The sequence below is a fragment of the Strongylocentrotus purpuratus genome, unplaced genomic scaffold (assembly GCF_000002235.5).
Source record: "Strongylocentrotus purpuratus isolate Spur 01 unplaced genomic scaffold, Spur_5.0 spur5_scaffold_18, whole genome shotgun sequence".
NCBI lineage: Eukaryota > Metazoa > Echinodermata > Echinoidea > Camarodonta > Strongylocentrotidae > Strongylocentrotus > Strongylocentrotus purpuratus.
Window position 1 is genome coordinate 26,649,928 of NW_022145603.1, and position 19,989 is coordinate 26,669,916.

At 36.5% G+C, this 19,989-nt stretch overlaps 1 protein-coding gene across 1 annotated transcript; it reads left to right on the plus strand.

The window, feature by feature from the left end:
- The first annotated feature begins 76 nt into the window (after nucleotides 1-76).
- On the plus strand, nucleotides 77-15,371 carry LOC586054 (KICSTOR complex protein ITFG2-like). The gene is made up of 14 exons (XM_030988889.1): nucleotides 77-236; nucleotides 1,260-1,355; nucleotides 2,026-2,067; nucleotides 2,379-2,474; nucleotides 3,765-3,903; nucleotides 4,535-4,623; nucleotides 6,878-6,940; nucleotides 7,414-7,553; nucleotides 8,488-8,594; nucleotides 9,484-9,549; nucleotides 10,045-10,133; nucleotides 12,878-12,995; nucleotides 14,123-14,293; nucleotides 15,245-15,371. The coding sequence occupies exons 1-14, from the start codon at nucleotides 141-143 to the stop codon at nucleotides 15,331-15,333; spliced, it is 1,401 nt and encodes a 466-aa protein (XP_030844749.1). The 5' UTR covers nucleotides 77-140; the 3' UTR covers nucleotides 15,334-15,371.
- The last annotated feature ends 4,618 nt before the right edge of the window (nucleotides 15,372-19,989 follow it).

Sequence of the window (19,989 nt, forward strand, 5' to 3'; positions counted from 1 at the left end):
TTCAATGGCAGTGCATTTAGACCTATATATTTTAACAAAATAAATATGCGGCAGTCCAACGCACTGTGAATTCAATTTGACTCGGATCGGGTAGACTAAAAAAAGTTAGACTGTCTTTAGTTTTAGAATCAAAGTAAAAGATGAGGTCTGTGGTTTTTGTTGAAAAGATAGAGCTGGATTTCTCTGGCAACATCTTTGCCAATGCACTGGTTCTTGGTGATGTGGACAATGATTCGGTAAATTTGAATTTGAAATTCAATTTTGTTTCTTAACTTCTTTGACTTTTTGCAACCGTAAACGTAACTCCAGGGACCTCCGCCGCATGCGCGCCGCCAAAGGCGTCGGCGTCGGAGCTCCCTGGAGTTACCACAATAAACGTACTGCGAGGCTGTGCTGTGTACATGGTAGTGATAGTGAACTCAGACATGTAGATTTGGAGTGAAGTGTGCAGTGTCACAGTGACATTTGTATATAAGCTTTGAGCCTTGTGGGTGTGGCTGAGCTGAGTTTTGTGACTTTTAAGGAAGTGTTAATAACTTAAATTAATGTAAATATTGAGGATGGAGATGATAAGCCAGGATTATGAAAGGAGGAGGAGGAAGAGGATCAAGAATGATGATGATGATGATGTTGAATTGAGGTACTATTACTAATACATGAAGATAATTCTTGTTGGTATTGATCATGATCGATGATGACTAATAATAATATGATTATCATGAGCAGAGTGAGGATGAGGAAAATCAAGAATGAGCATGATGAGGATGGATTGATTACGAGGAGGAGGAGGATACTGATAATGATGATTATGAAATTATTATGATAATGATGGTGATGGTACTGATTGTGTTGCTCCTGATATTAAATGCAGAGATAATATGATAATGATAGTGATCATTTCTATCTGAACACCTGAGTATTGATCAAGAAAGAAAGTGAAAATGAAAATTGAAGAAGAAGCTGAGAAGAGGGAAATATTACATGCCACATTCAATTGGTTTTCGACATCTGGACATTTTTTATGCTCCTTCGGAAAATGAAGAAAACAATTGAGAAATTCCAAAAATGGATTTGTATGATGTCGCAGCTTCAGTACTGCATGCAGAGATGCTATGATAGTGATCACTTCTATCTGAACACCATTGATCAAGAAAGAAAGTGAAAATGAGAAATGAAGAATCATGAAAAGAGGGAAATATTACATGCCCATAAGAATTCATCAATTAATGTATTTATATTATATATTTTGTTTTTTTTAGCTTCATGAACTGATGGTTGGTAGTGTGGATGGGGAGCTATGGATATACAAAGGAGATAACACTGTACCCTTTGCAACAGCATCTAACCTTGGAATGGTAAGCGGCACAGATCATTTATATTGTAAACCGAACTTTGTGAATGTCTCCCCTCTCATGAGGTGATCTTCACTGGCTAAATGTTAATGATGGTAAGAATAGATACATAATCTCACTTACCAACGTATTGATAATCAGGCCCCATTATGGTTAGATGATCCACACACATCTATGTATGATACACTTTCCGTCCCTTGAACTACCGGTAGTAAACAGATAGGTGATAGGGCTTTCTCAGTTATTGCCCCCAAAACTTGGAACTAATACTACTAGTACCCCTTGTACTAAAGAATAGCGCTACTCTCACAGCTTTCAAGAGGTGTTTGAAAACACATCTTTTCTAATTTGTTTTGATTTTCCTGTTTGTTTGGGATTGATCTAAGCTTTGTAAGATAATGCTCTCTGTATTACTTTGGTTGTAAGTATTCTGGTTTTAATATGTGCTTTGTATCTTATGAAAAGATGCTTTATAGCTGTAATATCAGTATCACTGAAGCCAATTTGAATAGAAAGTTTTCAATGTTTCTTAATGAAATAATTAGCAAAGACAGAAGTTCACAGAACAGTGTCAAGTAGTATAAACATACTTCTAAATTCAATTTTAAGGCATTTCTAGAAAATATTTCACCTTTTTTTAAAATTTACTAATTTTCTTTTCTATTCATTCCAGATTGTGTGTACAGAAATCGCAGATGTGTGTAATACAAATAAGGTAAGAAAATCTTGCAAGATAGACAAATGAAGTTTGTATTGTTTCTTTTTTTGAAGAAAAAATTGTGAGTCTCTTAAATGTAATTTGAACAATCACTTAATCAGAGGCCTAGAATCTTGACATGGGATTTAAAAAATTGATACTTATTACTTTATTCTTTCTGCACGCCTGATTTTTGGTCATTTTTTAAACATTTCCTTCTTCCTTTGTTATGAATTCTAACCTGACCAGCCAATCAGAACAAAAGTATACATGACTGTTTTTATTATGGAGAAGAAAGTAACTTCATTCTTTCCTTTTCTGGTAATTAGAATGTGGCAGTTGTCCTATGTGCGGATGGGCTGTGTTACCTCTATGCAATTGACAAGCAGAGCTTTGCAGACAGGCAACCCCAAGAAGGGAAACAGGTAATTCATTATTATTCATGTAGAGGTGTTGTGGTCTAGTGGATAGGTCACCCAACTGCAGATCACAAGGTCCTGGGTTCAAGTCCTTGCTGCAGCACTAATGTCCTTTGACAAGACGTTAATCTTCATTTGCCACACTCCACCCAGGTGCAAATGGGTACCTGATATGCTTATAATAATAATAATAAAAACTTTACTTATAAAGCGCTTAACACCGTAGTCTCTAAGCACTATAACAAACAAAATAGACTGATAAACAATTACATATTAAACAAAACAAAACAGTGCAAATAAACCTACAAATTACAATACATATGGAATGCACATCAAAGTGAACAGAGTTCATTAATCATCAAAAGCAATTTTGAATAAATGTGTCTAAAGACTAGTTTTGAATAGGTTAATAGTTTGACAGTTTTTGACACTTAAAAACTTTGACAAGTAGAGGTGTTGTGGTCTAGTGGATAAGTCACCCAACTGTAGATCACAAGGTTCTGGGTTCAAGTCCTTGCTGCAGCACTAACGTCCTTTGGCAAGACGTTAATCTACATTTGCCACACTCCACCTAGGTGTAAATGGGTACCTGATATATGCTTAAGCGCTTTGGCAGCTCGGCTATAACCAGGGTAATATGTGTAAAGCGCCATGAGAAATTGGAAACTAGAATTATGATATTAAAGGATTATAGTAGTGGGTTTTCATGGGGAATTCGACACCATTTGGGTGTTTACACAATAACAGGTGTTGTCAAACACCAAGAGTGGACTTCACTTTTGTGACTGACAGGTCTTGTGTAATGCATTGTGCCCTAGCCTACGGCGTATGGAATTCTCATCATAATTTCATAATTTCCCTCGCCCTCAAGATATGAAGGCAAGTATTTTTGGGTGGGACCATGGGTTTGCTGCTTCAGACCTTGCACACACAGACACATAAAAACCTTTGGCCCTATTAATTAATAATTCAACTAAATCTGGTGATGCAATACATATGGACACTGACTACTATGTGGCTTCAAAGATAAATTCAACTATAGTTGAATAAAGTAATAAACAAAGGAACTCAGTAAAAGTTGAAGAAATTTGGAATAGGTCCGATGGCACACCAAAAATGTATTTTTCCTGTGACTGTTTTGATGTCTGAGTGGTTCAGACACCTTCCTTTAGAAGATGCCATTTTCTGCATCATAAAGTAAGTGACAATATGAGTACCTCTAAAAATGCATGGTTTTATATAACCTTAATGGAGGTGATATTAAGTAATGCTATTATTTATAATTTTGCTTGATAGGCAGAAAGTGCTCCCAATACCTCTGACGGCCAAGGCGCTGAAGAAACTCCCCAAGAAACAAGAAAACCTTTGGCCCTAACTCCATTCCACACCCAGCACCTACCTGCCAATTCTAAAGTTGTGCTGGTGGCAGACATCGGTAAGTTAACCCCTATACTACTGAGTTTGCATATTCCCCATACGTTTTATATATACAACCACCTGATTCTGGTAAGGAAAGGGTTTATCACCAGAAGAAGGTAGATGGGAGAATGTCTTCTCTATGTAATATAGTAGTTAGTCCATGCAAACTGTGTGTAATATTTCATGTTTTCGTGAAGCATAATGAAGAATTTTTTGTAAGTTATAAATGTAACTAGTTAGCGTGTGATAATTATCATTTGTGTTTGTGTAAAGATACAAGATACATATAATGTGTATTTCTTATATATTTCTTGTAAATCATGCCAAATTTGGTTTTATTCTTCATAATGTATACATTGCATCTAAAGTTACAGGGCAAATTATTGAAGATAAAACCTTCAAAATTGTTATCTAATGTCTAAAAGTAAAGTTCATTACATTTTTTCCAAATCTCTTCTTTCTTTCTTTTTTGGATTGAGGGGGAGTGGGGAGATAAAGATTAGGTATGGCCCATTGCTGTATTAAAACTGATACCCATTATTTTCTTGCAATGATTTTTGTGTAAACAGTTAATCAAAATCATGGGGTAAATATGTTGCTTTATATTTTTGACAAACTGAATGCCTACCATCATCCTTTCCACACAGATAACGATGGGCAGCTAGAGCTAGTAATCGGATACACTGATAGAGTAGTCCAAGCGTACAGATGGCAAGACAAGACAATGCTTCCAGAAGTAAGAGCTTTGGATTTTTTAAAGATGCATAGTAGTCGGCCACATGGGGAATTCGACACTGTTCAGGTGTTTACCCTATAGCAGGCATTGTCAATCACCAGGATCAGCCTTCAGTTTTATGACCGAAATGCCTTATGTAATGCTTTGTATTTCCTCATCCATTCCTCCACAAGGTAAAGTCATTATCTCACTTTTCCCTCACCCGAAGACTCTCCGAGAGACGAAAGGGGATTTCTTGATGGACATACGGGTTCGCTGTGTACAGACTTGTAAACACATTAATTGTATTTCCACAAAGTTTGGTGTCAGCAAATTATGGTCTTCTGCACACGACCCACTCCCTTTAACCCTTACTGTACTGGGCTATTTTGAGCACCCACTGACTGGGGGGGGCCTGGGAGGCCCCCCCCTATGATCTCGGCCGTCGATTGTCCGATGAACACGAAAATTTGCACGTTTGTAGATATTTACGTAAGGAACAAGATGGTATAATTAGTTTTTTCCGAATATGCAAATTTTTGTCGTTAGCCTAATTAATTATGCAAAAATGCTAATTTTATGCATTTTACAGAAAACGTTTCAAACTCCACTTTTTGAATGTTGAAACTCATTATTCATATGAAACTTCTTTTTTAACTCAAAAAAGTTAATTTAATGTAATTAATAATGATAATTTATGCAAATTTTGATGCAATTTTTTTTTTTTTTTTTTTTTTTGATGACATGCGCATACTAATTGTTATGTAACGCCTTACAGGTATATCCGATTTCGACGAAAATGGTATCAAAATGTGCGTGAGACTTGAGGGAAAAAAGTCATGAAACGACAATTCAAAATTCCAAGCGGTTGCGGCGCAAACTCCAAAAATGTCGAGGGGGGGGCCTCCCAGGCCCCCCCCCCCAGTACAGTAAGGGTTATGGCATACTTTGTCAAGGATAAATACATGTATGTTTGTAAAATCATTCATTCCTACAGAGTACATAATCATCACCAGTATCAGTCGTAAGTTTGATGTACAACACAAAACCTCATACCATAAAAGGTATATTGTTTGCAATTTAGAAGAATCAAGCTTTGGTCTTGAGAAGCATTTGGTGGAAGGAAAAAAAAATAGCATTCAAATACGTCATTTTCATCTTGGAAATCCCATATCTGTAGCAGGGTGATATCATGTCATGGAGCGGTGTCCATTAAATAAAATTTTAATATTTCAATTCATTTATTTCAATTATAAAACCGTAAAAAAATATATATATACAAAAGTAACATGAAACAATCATAATCTTACAATTCTGGAATTAAGAAATTGGAGACTAAAAAGGAAGTTTGAAAAACTTGTAAGTAATAGTCACCTGACATAAATAATAAATAACAAGATTATATGGTCGTACACGTTACCAAAACAATAACAATATATAAATAAGATACTACACATTATAGATACACACAGATGAACACACACACACACACACACATGCATGGTACATTGCAAGGTAGAAAAAGGTAAAAGAAAGAGTTAAGGGAAATAAGAAGAGACCAACTATCTGTTCAATAGAACTGTAAAGGATGATATAGTTGTGCATAATGTAAGTTTATCAGTTAAATCATTTCAAATACGGGGACCAATATGTCTAAAAGAGTAAAGCATTAACTGGGTAGAGACCTTTGGATAATGATATTTGATACAGGAACGAGTATTATACGAATGAACAGATTTATTAAGGATAAACATTTGACAAACTCTTTTAGGTAAATGCGATCATACTAACATAGAGTTTGGTGTTGTTTTACAAGTGTAGTACCAGTAGTGATTTGAATGTACACTGTATGTGTACCCCACATTAGTGCACTGTAATAACCGTTAGTCAGTTCCATCATTTGATCATACCATGGCGAAAAATTGAATTATTTATGATACAATGGAGAGGTGTTGTGGTCCAGTGGATAAGTCTCTGGACTGTGAACCACAAGGTATGGGGTTTGAATCCCTGCCACAACACTAACGTCCTTCTGCAAGACGTTCATCTACATTTGCCACACTCCACCCAGGTGAGGTAAATGGGCACCTGGTAGGATCACTCCTTGAAATGCACTGTACTGATAACATCTGCCGGAGCTAATAGGGTAATCATATCCAAAGCTCTTTGGAAGTGCATAGGATGTTATATCATAATGCGCTATACAAGAATGGATTATTATTATTGATGGAGCCAGAACTGAATTTACATATATTCTATTTCATTTTTGTTGCAGGAGGCTGAAGGTTCAGGAGAAAAGGGGTTTGTGCTTCTTCAAAGATGGAATGTTGATGGTCAGGTATGGCATTGTTTCGTTACAAATGTGTGCTGCTTCATTACAAATGTGTGCTTCTTTAGTTGGTATAGAATTATTAGTGGCCTTTGTTAGATGTTAATATAGAGGAACCAGAGAGTGGTGTTGGCGTTCAAGAAATGTAACAGATCTTTTGCTATGCTAAAATTGTTTTAGTGCTAATTGCAATGTGGAACAACGTTTGTTGTTCGATTGAAAAAGATTGACAACATACATTTGCTGTCAATTTGGTTTGGTGTTGAAGTTTTATAAAGGAGAAAGAATAACTTTGTCACAATTTGCTTCTGTAGTAGAGGCAGGCAAATACCGGTAGATTGATATGATTACAAATGAAATATAAAGTTGGATTTATATTGTAATGAGTGATGAACATTGCATTGATTCATTAACTGATCTATCGTGGCCTACGCTATTTGAGATTATTTTTGTTGATTTATTTTTCATTTTGTTTTGTTTAGGTGGGTTCTCTTTCATTGAGTAAGGACACAGATGGCTCCCCCATGCTTGTAGTCTCACAACCAGGCTGTAACTACGCTGAGCTCAAATGCAGTTGGGTCATGCAGCAAGGGGCTGAAGATGACAACCCAGAAGATCAAAGGTAGCCATGGAAATAATATCTGTTTATAAAAAATGTACCTGTTTCTATTAAAATCACAAAATGATGCTGTAATTTTAAAATGCAAATTTACTAAAAATGTCAACTTTGGTGAAAATCACATAGATGAAACAAGGTGCCGAAGATGACAATGTAGAAGATCAAAGGTATCCATGGAGATAATATTTGTTTACTTCTATAATTTAAATTTAGTTAGGGATGATAAAACAGGCTGTGTAAATATGTACTCGTTTGGTTTTAAAATCACAAGATGATGCTGTAATTTTTGAAATGCAAATTTACTCAAAATGTGAACTTCCGTTAAAATCACAAATAATGTTTCTTTGCTATTTCTAGACTGTTCTAGGCTGGATTGGGCTTCAGAAGTTCTTCATGGAGTTTTTGTAATTTAATGATTATGCTATTTCAAATCACAAACAAATAAAATACTTCAAAGCCATCCACTTTCGATCTTGGTGCAAATCATTAATAGAATCTTGAAAGTGATGGTGTCTCCTGTAGTTTTCAAACCGAGGCCAAAGCACTGAGTGCATAATTTGCTGTCCTAATACAAAATATCATTAATACCATGAGCATAGTAATAATAATATTCCGTTCTTGTATGGTGCATAACACATCATGATATATTGTCCCTATAGGCTTCCAAAGAGCTTAGAAAATTATTACCCTAGCTTTAGCTCTAGCAGCCGTTATCAGCGCAGTGCATTTCAAGGAATAATCCTACCAGGTACCCATTTACCTCACCTGGGTCGAGTGTGGCAAATGTAGAGTAACGTCTTGCCAAAGAACTTTATTGTTGTGGCAGGGATTTAAATCCCATACCTTGTGGTTCACAGTCCGGAGACTGGACCACAACAAGATGTTACTATTATACGATTATCATTATTCTATCCTATCCATATTTATCTTCCCTTAGTTGCAGTGCTATAAGCAAGGATCCCTATGTCAGTATGCATCTCATCACTTTTCTCAGGGCCAGACATGCAGATGTGTCCACAGAAATCGTTGCTGGTTTATCAAAAGGTTACATTTGTTTGTTGAGATACTTTTCAATATTCATCTTTTGTATTGTTTTTGTTTATTGTCAACAGATTTTGTGTATTTTGTTTTATTTTTATATTATCTAATTTTTCTTAATGATGTATCAAAAATGTTTGTTTGTTTATTCAGTCATTTATTTCTTTATCATAATTCATTTATTAACATATCATAAATTCTGTTATCATAAATTCATTTATTTAGTTATCCTAAATTTATTTATTTGGTTATCATAAATTCATTTATTTATTTATCATACATTAATTTAGTCATTTATTCATTTATTTATCATATATATGCCTTCTTCTTGTTTGGGCATGTTAATTTATTGACGGACACTTATCAGGCTCCCGTGACAAATCTTAGTCTAGACTTGACTACTACAATTTCAAAACTTAACAGGGGGGCTTCGCTCATACATGTACATATAGACCCTAAAAGTTAAAGACGCATAGTAGTGGGCTCTCATGGGGGATGTGACACCATTCAGGTGTTTACCCAATAACAGGTGTTGTCAATCACCAGAATTAGCCTTCAGTTTCATGACCAACATGCCTTATGTAATGCTCTGCATTTTCCACCCATCCCCCATATGGTAAATTCATCTTATATTTCCCCTACCAGAAGACTCTGTGAGAGACTAGGGGGTACTTCTTTATGGGACCATGAGTTTGCTGTGTGCGAGACTTGTACACCCATTAATAGGATTTCCACCAAATCTGGTGTCAGCAAATTATGGCCTTCTGCACATGAAAACTGACGACCATCTCCCTTTAAATTCGGACCCCCTACAAACGGGTGAGTTTAGAGCCCTGTCAGTGACTTTGATTATTTATTTATTATTGTTTCTGTTTTGTGTTGTTGTCTTTTTCAGGAGAGAAAGAAGGAGGGGAAGATATCGAGCCAGAACCAGACAGAATAGCAATGTGTACTCTAGATGGTAAGACATTATTAGCAAAATCGAAAGTAACAGTTTCTTTTAGCCATTGTCTTGTAGAATGAAGCTGCGGACTGTGAATTAAAGAGGTTCAATTCTTGTGATGATGAAACACATCTGTTGTTGTTGTTGGTGAGATGTAGATGGCGCTCTTCATAGAGGTGAAAGGGTGTCACGCGATGTGCTCTGCTCTGGCTTTTCAAAAAAGTAATCATAAAAGAATGATAAACAGCACTCTTATCCACCAGGCAAGGTGCTCAAGATCCTCCAATATTTTTCCCCAGCTAGGCTAGGATACCAATTACAGTGCTTAAACAGCATTCAAGAAATGCCTTCATTCTGATACCATTGTATTGCATTTCCTTGTTGCATGTGGTCATAGAAAATAGAGGGTAGCTTATGCTACAATATCCGTTTTTACCATGACTTATGTTAATGAGTGCCCATATAAGTACAGCTTTATTATATTTCTTTTTTCATTTTTCTTTTTCGTACCAGGAACTCTGATGTTAATTGAAAAGGATAAGAGTCTGTGGTCAAGACTTGTTGACCATCAGTTGTTTGCATTGACCAAGCTGGACATTATGGTAAGCATTCAGAATATTTATCAAGTCTTAAAACTTTCTTACCTCTCTTTGCGACTCTCTTTTGACCATCTGTCAACAAGAAGTTGGAAGAGTAAAATTTACTCTCTGCTGCAGAAGTACACTTTACTTTCCATTACACAAAGTATCATATTATTACCTTGGCTTCAGCAGAGCCTCCAGTATAAAGTTCTTTTGTGTTTATGGAATCTCTTCCTACTGGGCACCCATTTGTCTCACCTGGGTGGAGAATGGCTAATGTGAGTTGCTGCAACGAAAAAAATACACGGTGGCGACGGGCGATTCGCCCCCTAAACCTCTGAAATCGCCACGGTAAAAATCAAGACGAGGGCGAAAAAAAATCAATATATCTTGAAAAATCGCCCCCGCCATAAATTAATATTCCCTATGAATTAATAAACCAATTTATTGATGTGTCTGAGTGAAATCTCCGTTCCAACTACCAACTCCAAAACTAGAAACTTCCATCAACATTTTAAAAGTTTTGTGAGTTGCAGCGGATCGGCGGTCGTACCTACTGTAGCTAGATCTACAGCGGTATCCGCCTGCCTGCGCCTAAGCTCCCGGCGGCCGGATAGGCCACCGGCCCCGATGTAGTTTCGTGCACAGCATGAATGCATACGCAGTTCGCACACGTTCACAATACACAGAAACGTACTAGCTCAGCTCCAGCGCGCGCCCGTACGCTCCTTGTATGAAGCAAATAAGTATTTGCGAGTGACGAGAGCTCAACTGCTAGCGACCAAATTGGTACGTAATATGTTTATTTAGTGTTTTTTCTGGCCCTAATTTTTATCATGGACAATGCAATCCCATTAAAAAAAATGTTATTCCGTCTAAAATTGTGTTATTTATAAGTTGAAACCATTAAATGCGAGTATATTTTTACTGTTGTCCCACATACTGATATATTTGTAATAACGAAACGTGCAAAATCAATGCCGGATTTTTTCCTGTAAAATCGGTATAAAGCAAGTTTTGTACACAGAAATTGAATTTTGTTATAAAAAAACCGTAAATAAATATATAAAGGATGTTCCTACTACTCAGAATCTTTCTTACAACTGTTTAATTAAATTAAATTATTTATATACGATCGATGCCAGGCCAATTGTCATGAGTGATGATGACATCAATTTCTGTCTACGAAATGAAACTAGCTTTGGCTTGGCCTTTAGAATTAGAGTCTATAAAAAAAAAATAAGGCCATGATTTTGCATGTTTCGGCATAACAAATAGACCCTACATCGGTATGTGGGACAACAGTGAAAATATTTACTCACATTTAATGGTTATAAATGGTCTAAATAACACAATTTTAAAGGGAGTTGGTCTACATTTTTTTTTAAAGGGAAAGTCCACCCCCAAAATAAGTTTGTTTCGATAGAGGCAGAATAATAAGAAAATCAGGTGAGTGAAAGTTTGAGCAAATTCTGAATGAAAATAAGAAAGTTATGAATTATTGAAGTTGTGATCAATCAAATACAAATTGGCAACTCTGTGACTTATTATACGAGCTCTCCTTCATTTGCTTTGTGCATAATATTCCATAAAATCATGTTTTCTTCGTTATTGATGACGGAATATATATTTGTTCCTTGCAGGGGGAGTATATAGAAACATATTTGCAATTATTATATTTAGGGTGCATGTATGGTTGAAATTTTTCTTGAGGGAAAATGAAAATTTTAGATTTTTTTAGTACTGAGCAAATGGAAGTTGAGCTCGCATGATACGTCATAGAGTTGCCAATTTGTGTTTGATCACAACTTCAAAAACCCTAACTTCCTTATTTTTAATCGGAATTTGCTCAAACTTTCACTGACTTGTTTCTCTCATTTTTCTACTCCTATTAAAACTAACTTAATTTCAGGGTGGACTTCCCCTTTAATGGGATTGCATTGTCCATGATAACAATTAAATTTGGGACAGAAAAAAAGACTAAATAACATATTACCTACCAATTTGGTTGCTAGTAGTATGATGGCTAAGGAAAAACACAACTTATTGTTACAGCTTACAATATGGCTTTAAGGAAGTAGCCCCTTGGTTTTTTTTAGGCAATGGGGAAAAGTAGCCCCCATAAAAAAATTAATTCCTAGCCCGCGTGTCAGTGATAATATTTTCTTAGGATATGAAAAACGAACAGTTAAACAAAACACTCCTTTTGACAAGTTTTAGTTACATGTATATGTAAATCATAAAGCCACACGTTTAACACAAAGTGAATAAATCATGGGTATCTGAATGTCTGCAATACTCTACATGACATATGTACGCTACAATTGTATCTATATTTGCCTTTGCTTGGAATTTAATTAGGTAATACCGCATTTAAAAAAAATACCTTTAAAAAAAAAAAGCCCCCCTGAGCTCCAAAATAGCCACCGCAAAATAATTAAGGGGGGCTATTTTTTTAAGGGAAAATCTGAAAAGAGCCCTCGTAAAAAAAAAAGTAATTTTTTGGTTGAGTTGCTGTCTACCCAAGTGACATGGCACTGGGGCAAGAATTGTATTTCCAGTGATCTGATTGGATATTTTCAAATTTTCAATGATCTGATTGGTTGTTTCACAGTGTGATGGGTTGGATGAGGTAGAAGCTTAATTGTGCGTGGGATGGCCAGACGCATTATAGACCACGCACTGCCATCTATCTTGTTATAACTAATGTAGTGTACTGATTGGCTAATTTCAAATTTCTAATGATCTGATTGGTTGTTTCACAGTGTGACGGTTGGGATGAGGTGGTAGCCTGTGCATGGGACGGTCAGACATACATCATTGACCATACACAGCAGTCTATCCGATTCCATCTCAAAGAGAATGTCTGTGCTTTCACCGCAGGTAAGATACATATTTGGTTATCCGATATTTGCTCTGGCACAAGTGTTCTCTGCTTTCCAGGCCTGATAAAAACCCGATTTAAATCGGTTTCCCGATTTTTTTTATTTTTCCCGATTTTTTCCCGATTTTTTTTTTCTTCCCGATTTAAAAAAAAAAAAAAAAAAAAAAAACTTTTTTTTTTTTTTTTTTTTTTTTTTTTTTTTTTACCAGATTTTTTTTTCTTTCCTTTTTTATCCTGATTTTCCTGATTCCCCCCTTATTTTCTCTATTCTTCCCTATTTTGCCCAATTTTTTTCTCCCAATTTTCTTACTCGAAAGGGGGGAATGTTGTTAGATGCCGTTTTTTCCCCGCGAATCGCCTTTTTTTTTTTTACTCAAGGGGGGCGTGGTTGAGGGGAAAACAAAAAACCTATTTTTTTTTTAGTGCTCACTATCACCCCTGGCTTTCTTTCGCCAAAAGGATAGCGTTATGGTTAGGGTTGCAATTGGGTTTCACTTGTAGGTTAGGTGTTCCTAAGGGCTGCAGGTGCATACTTGGTTATGCTATAGCCCTCCTGCGTCTACTCTATGTTTATTATGCATTCAGTACGTTTAATTTTACATTTCATATGTATAATGTATTTATTTGATAAATCATATCAGATCTATGCTCATATGTTCATGAAAATATTTTTTTGAAAATGTATTTTTAAGGAGATGTAGAAACCAATAAACCGATTCAAATTAAATTAGGGGCCAGTTTACCAAAACTGTCCTTAGTCAAAGTTCCTGCAGATGTCAATTCTAATTGAAACCTGTGTTAATTCTATAACACTTGTTTCTATGATGTTCAAGAATTTTGACCTATGACGGTTTCGTCAAACTTGCTCCAGAATACCACCCATGATCTATATCTACTCTTAAGAAATGTACTTCATTCAATCATTTTATCAATTTTTCAACTACTTTTTAAGATCTTTACAGCACCAATGGTAAAAACATCCTATGCCTTGTGTATGCTATCTTCAACAAATAGATGTACATCTTCAGTCCATGAACATTCAACAAACCTATCTATCGATCAATAATTCAATCTATGAGTCATTCAAGCATTATTTCAACATATGCTTTTTATCCATGCCAATTAGGTCTTTACAGCACCAACGGAAAGAACACGCCATGCCTTGTCTACGCCACGTTTAACAACAAGATCTATATCTACTGGAATGTTCAGCTACCCAGGATACGCTCGGCCAATCTCATCCATGTCGCATCCGCAAACGAGGAGCTTCAGGAAAGATTAGACAAGTTAGGAATAAGTAAGTTTTTGTTTTGCATTGTAGTATTTTTGTCTCCTTCCCCTAATTAGTTCTGGGACCTCTTGCATACAAGTCAAGTTGCGATTGATTGCAACTCAGATCAAACGCAAATATCATACGCAAATTGCAATCAAACGCAACTGCGCATTGGATACAGAGAGTTGCGATTGAAATCAAACGCAACTATGCGTTTGGTCATATACCTATCATAAAGTTGCGTTTGATCTGGAAAGTTGCGCTTGAAAGTTGCATTTGAAATCAAACGCAACTCTATATGGAATGGCATTGCAAAGTTGCGTTATTTTCAGAGTTTTGTTTAAACACAACTCTTTATGCAAATCAACCTGTTCCTACAGTTGGAATTTGAGCCTTGCTTCATTCTTGTTTTTTACCCTAATGGTTGCAACTTTATATCGAGAGTATGTCGTGCTGCTCCCAAACTCTGGAACAGTCTCTCTCCTCATCTAAAATCATCGCCAACAGTGGGACAATTCAAACAGAGTTTGGAGACGTTTCTAGAATAGGTCTAATATACATTCATTGAACTCACACTGTCACTGCTTGGAAACTTATATATATCGGTACTATAACGCCGACTTAAGGATGGCATCTCAAAGTGCCCTGTATCCAGCAGATGAGGCGTTATATAAATAACTAGGCGTTGTGGCGTGCGACTGTAATCCAGCTAAAAGTGGAAGTTACAAACTGACGCAGGTCTGAAACTGAGTCACGTCTTTCGGATGTTGACGTTTAAAGGTCGGTCCCCAGACACGTCTGTAAAAACCCAATACACACACACACACAGTACACGCTACAATTGTAATATTAGAATTCTCTGGATTTTTCTCATTTACTGCAAATTTGCCAATCACAGTTTGTTTATGAAGGAATATAAAGGAAGTTTTACCAGGCAATTTTATCTAATGTTTCTTTTCCTTTATCTCTACACAGAATCAGAGGATGAAAAGAGAGAGCTCTTCAAACGGCTGATCTACGGAGGATCCAAGAAATCAATGGACAAGACAGAAGGTATCAGCTAGGGAGCTACTCGCAGTACAAAGCAACAGACTGATTGGACTCTACAGGTGGCAGTTGGTACCTCGAGGGCACATGGGCTTACAACGTGTAATGCTCGAAGAGCACAATCCTCTTAAACTTTTTTCTGTCTCTTGAATGCATGCATTTACTGGAAGACAGAGGGAATTAACCCGTAGCCTACTGAAACTTTGTGGTTCTTGTATTAAACTACGGTCACAAAGGTTTGTACGAACGATGCTTTCGTAAGAATCTCCCTGTTCGTACAAATTCCAGAGTTTGTAGAGATTTGTAGATGGGCATAGTTTCTTACGTCCTTCTTACGGAGTTCATACGAACACCGTTTAATTTGCAAGAACAACTTAAGAACTTCTAAAGAAACGCAGTGATTCTCGGTTATACAATGGCCCTAGAGTTTGTACGTTTTTCGTAAGAATGCCTCGAGTTTTTCTCACGTCAGACTTACGGCTATCTTACAAGTTTTTGTTCTCGCAAGATGGTCGTACGTTTAACTCACAGCAATAAGTCATTTGTAAGAAGATCTTTATTTTTTTTGTATAGAGTGAGTGAGACGAGTGAAACTGCTTGAATATATGATTCTCCATATTATTTCATTCTGTTGAAGATAGATTTTCAAACTGGTATTAAAATTTCTTAACCTACAAGACAGTATAAAGTATAAAATTTGTCTCTTGACTATGATAAACAAAGGAGACTGAATGATTGACAAATGCCCGTCATGTCAAAATGAGACAAAAGTCGCAAGGGCGAGAAGTTGAGAAAATGGGGACCATAATGGAGAATGTAATTTGGTATATTTGTATATATATCAGGAAAAAATACACAGGGGCTAAGGGTGATTATTATCTTCTATTAATTTGCCCCCTCTGAGCTGTACTTTCAAATTAAAGCATAAGAAACAGAGATATACAAATTATGATAAAATCCCCTCAAAAAAAAGAAAACTTCTGTCTCCCCTTCAAGTGATAGGCCAAAAATATCTGCTTTGAAATTAACAACCTCTCCTGAAAAAAGATACTGTCATATGAGGGACTTTTTTATCAGAAATCACAACAGAACACAAATGTATAGAGGTATAATGAAGTTTTAATCTTCAGCCTTCAAATTGTGGCATTCAAGATGAACAGAACATAAACTAATTTACAAGTACATAAGCTCCGGGTCGCTTGGCCAGTCTCTAAACTTGGTAGACAACGCCATCGACTGGGCAGCTCAGCTCTGTAATGTCCCTCTCGCTGACTCCCCACTTTATGACCACGTGCTCCTTATTGACGAGTGTCCAATACTTTAATAAAAAACATGGCAGCTTGGGCTCGCATCTCGCCTCGATGTGAAGATCTCTCAGTGAAAATGTTTCTACTGCCTTAATAGCTGAAATCTAGCTCGTGAATCACTTCTGCACCCTAACACTAACCTAAAGGGTTCTCTTGATTTTTTTTAAAACCACCACCTCCCTTTATTCCATTTCCTTGCCCGGTCATTAACATCAAACCATCCAAGGTATGCAAGACCAATTTACTTTCAATAGGTTCATATTTCTTTTTATATACCAACAGGTTGCCAGATAACAATTAACAAAAGGAAACATTCAATGGGCAGCCAGAAGCATGCATTAACAAAAAACAGATTAACTCTGTGTCGTAAATGCAAATCTATGCAATATTGCATGACTAACTCTAAACAACCTTTGAGCAGTACATTTCCTGCTAGTTCTTGAACGAAACAAATCCTGTCTAGTCTGGACAAAAATTCCTTTTATGACAGTTACTCAATTAGGGTATGTGACTAGGTAGAAGGCTGGTAACTGTTACCTCAAATGAGTATCTCCTTTATATTATTTACTTCTTTTATTTAAATATTTAATTTTTATTCTTCATTTGGAGGAAACGTGTTAATGGACAGAATTACTAATAATTATAAGAGCTTTTTACTGTAAGGATTAAGAAGTAAGAATGATAGACTATAAGAATAGGAATGATTACTCACTAGAGGTATTGAGCTCTGTGGCCAAGGTTTCTATCAGGTGTTTCTTGAACTTGCTGTTAGCTTATCTGTTACTTCCTTTATCATAGAAGCAGTCATGATCTCCGAAGAACTCTACAAGTCTTTGCTCTGTTGGAGCATCAAATTCATACTTCTCCTTTCTTAGTTTCCCTGTTACCTCATTTTCATCGCTATCAAACTGCTGTCTTTATACTTCTCCCTCCTCCTCGTCGTCATCTCTCACCGCCTTCTCCCGGTCGCTTACGATGGCCATCATTTCTGGATATTGTTGTTGCTGCTTTCCTCCTCTTTCTCCTTCCTCCACATATTTTTCCTTACGTTTCTTTCCATTCCCTCTCTTCCCTTTAACAGATTTCCCTTTTGGTCCCATATTTCTTCGACAGGAGACGAACACCATGAACAGAGCAAGGGATTTGAACGTTTGGCTTTATAACCGCTAAAACATAACAATTGCATAAATTGTGTACAGACACGTTACAAGCACCTTACGAAAGCCTTACGAACGCCAGGAGTTATTTGTCATTGTAGTACAAGCATCTTCTTGCTGTCCACCAGGCAGGCTATCAGTCCAAAATGTAGACCCTGCGTAAAAATATGACGTAGGTGAAAAACTATTGCTTTACTTGATTCTCCAAGCTAAACTGAATATATTTAAGCAAAACGAGAGAAGACCCTCTCTTTGAAGGCTCGGCAGGCAGGGCTTGCAATGAGGTCCGTCCTCTCTGCCTCCTCGCTATCTGGCGAGATCAGTCACCTGACTTTCGAGAGTGCTCGCAGGTTTAGGTTTTTCAACCGTTGCCGGTGCGATGACTAAAATGACGCCGGGAGAGTCTGGCTGTGCCTCTATAATTTGATCGGCCAACTCTGCTAAATCGCTGAGCGACAATGCTTCACTTGTAGAAGCGAGTATGAACCGAACATTAACCAGTAGCCGTTGGAGAAAGAGTTGTTTCAGTATTCCCTTCTGCTCCCCTAAGAACTGCTCCATCCTTCGCAGGAGCTGCGATAGCTTTCGATCGCCTAGTTCTTCCTCCGTGAGGAGCATTTGAACCCTGCGCTGTTCTGAAGCGCTCACACGCGCAATCAATTTAGCTTTAACCCTATGTTAACTGAGGGGGGGTCAATTTGACCCCCCCCCCCTGTAGAAATTTCGCGACTACTCCGAAACCGCGGCAGATATAAAATTTTCCTTTCACGACTTTTTACTTTCGAGTCTTACGCATCTTTTAAAACAATTTTTTCGAAAATCGGACCTACGGTTACAAAGTCACGTGACCTTTTGTCTTTGCATGTCAGCCCGAAAATCGCTCATTTTCATGACTTGTGTACAAAAAATATGTAAAAGTCATTTTTCCTAAAAATAGATAAAACATTGGTTATTGAGTCTTGTTTAAAGTTTAGATGTTTGTTTTGGGGTCAAAATAGTTGAATTGTAGTTATAAATGAAATAAAACAACAAAAACAATAAAATACATACATGTAAGTTAAAAAAACAATGAAATACATAAAAAATTATCAAAACAAGAGATAACATAAGGAATAACCTGGCTCTTCCAATTTTTTGTGTTGTATTATTATTCCAAATGGTCTAATAAATATATGTAGTGAAAAAGAATACTTAAATATGAATAATCTATGATTTATGGGCAGAAATGTGAATTTTATGACCTTATTTGCATAAATTAGCATAAATATGCAAATGAGTGAATTTTTCAAAAATTTGAAATTACCATAGTATTCTTTACACTTCACTTGACATGCATGCAAATTTTCGCGGCGATCGGCGGTGAAACGGCCGAGATCTTAGGGGGGGGTCAAATTGACCCCCCCCCCCCCCCAGTAAAAACCTGGTCTGAAATAGCCCAGTTAAGATAGGGTTAAGGGTGTAGTACTGGTAAAACAGAGTGAAAACTACATAGTTGCATTTGAGAGGCCATTGACACATGAATAAAAGCAAATTCAAACCAAATATGATTTTTTTCTTGAAAGATATATTATAAGCTTTGATTTACATCAGTTTTGACAGTTTTGCATGAGTTTACATGCATAAAATTTGCATAATTAGACGGAAATAAAAAAAACAAAGAAAAACAAAGAGCAAACTTCAAATCCTATCTACTCTGCCATCTATCATCCGTTTTATATAAAATATGGCACATATATGTAAAAAGGGTTCCTCTATAATGTAATGAGAGATTTTTGTGATATTGTGTCTCAGATTCATTAATTAATTAATTATGCTAATTTGCAGATTTCACTTCATCTTTCTCAAATAATGTAAGAATGGCTACCCCTATCACTAAAAGCCATCATTATTTTGAAGTAAGTGACATTCAGCACACACTGTCCAAATTTCAGCCAAATTGAATGATTCAATCAAAAGTTATTACAAATTATATGCCAAAAATGAGTTTTTCTGTAATTTGCGTTTAAAGATAACATAAGAAAATATTCACGAATCAATAGTTTGGTATGCGATTGCATTTCATTTGTCACTGCTCATGTCTTTCTTAGTCTCTTTTCATAAGGCTCCTGATCCATATGTAACACCTTCTGTCTCAGCACACTTTTCTTCTTCAACTACTTGCATGTAACTCTTTGCCTTCCTCTTCTTCTTCTCACTTTCTTGTGCTGAT

Bases quoted from the DNA above. Each gene is read 5' to 3' on its own strand.
- LOC586054 (XM_030988889.1), top strand. From the start codon at position 141: ATGAGGTCTGTGGTTTTTGTTGAAAAGATAGAGCTGGATTTCTCTGGC. The intron at 237-1,259 runs GTAAATTTGAAT...TGTTTTTTTTAG, and splicing joins GTGATGTGGACAATGATTCG to CTTCATGAACTGATGGTTGG. The intron at 6,941-7,413 runs GTATGGCATTGT...TGTTTTGTTTAG, and splicing joins GATGGAATGTTGATGGTCAG to GTGGGTTCTCTTTCATTGAG.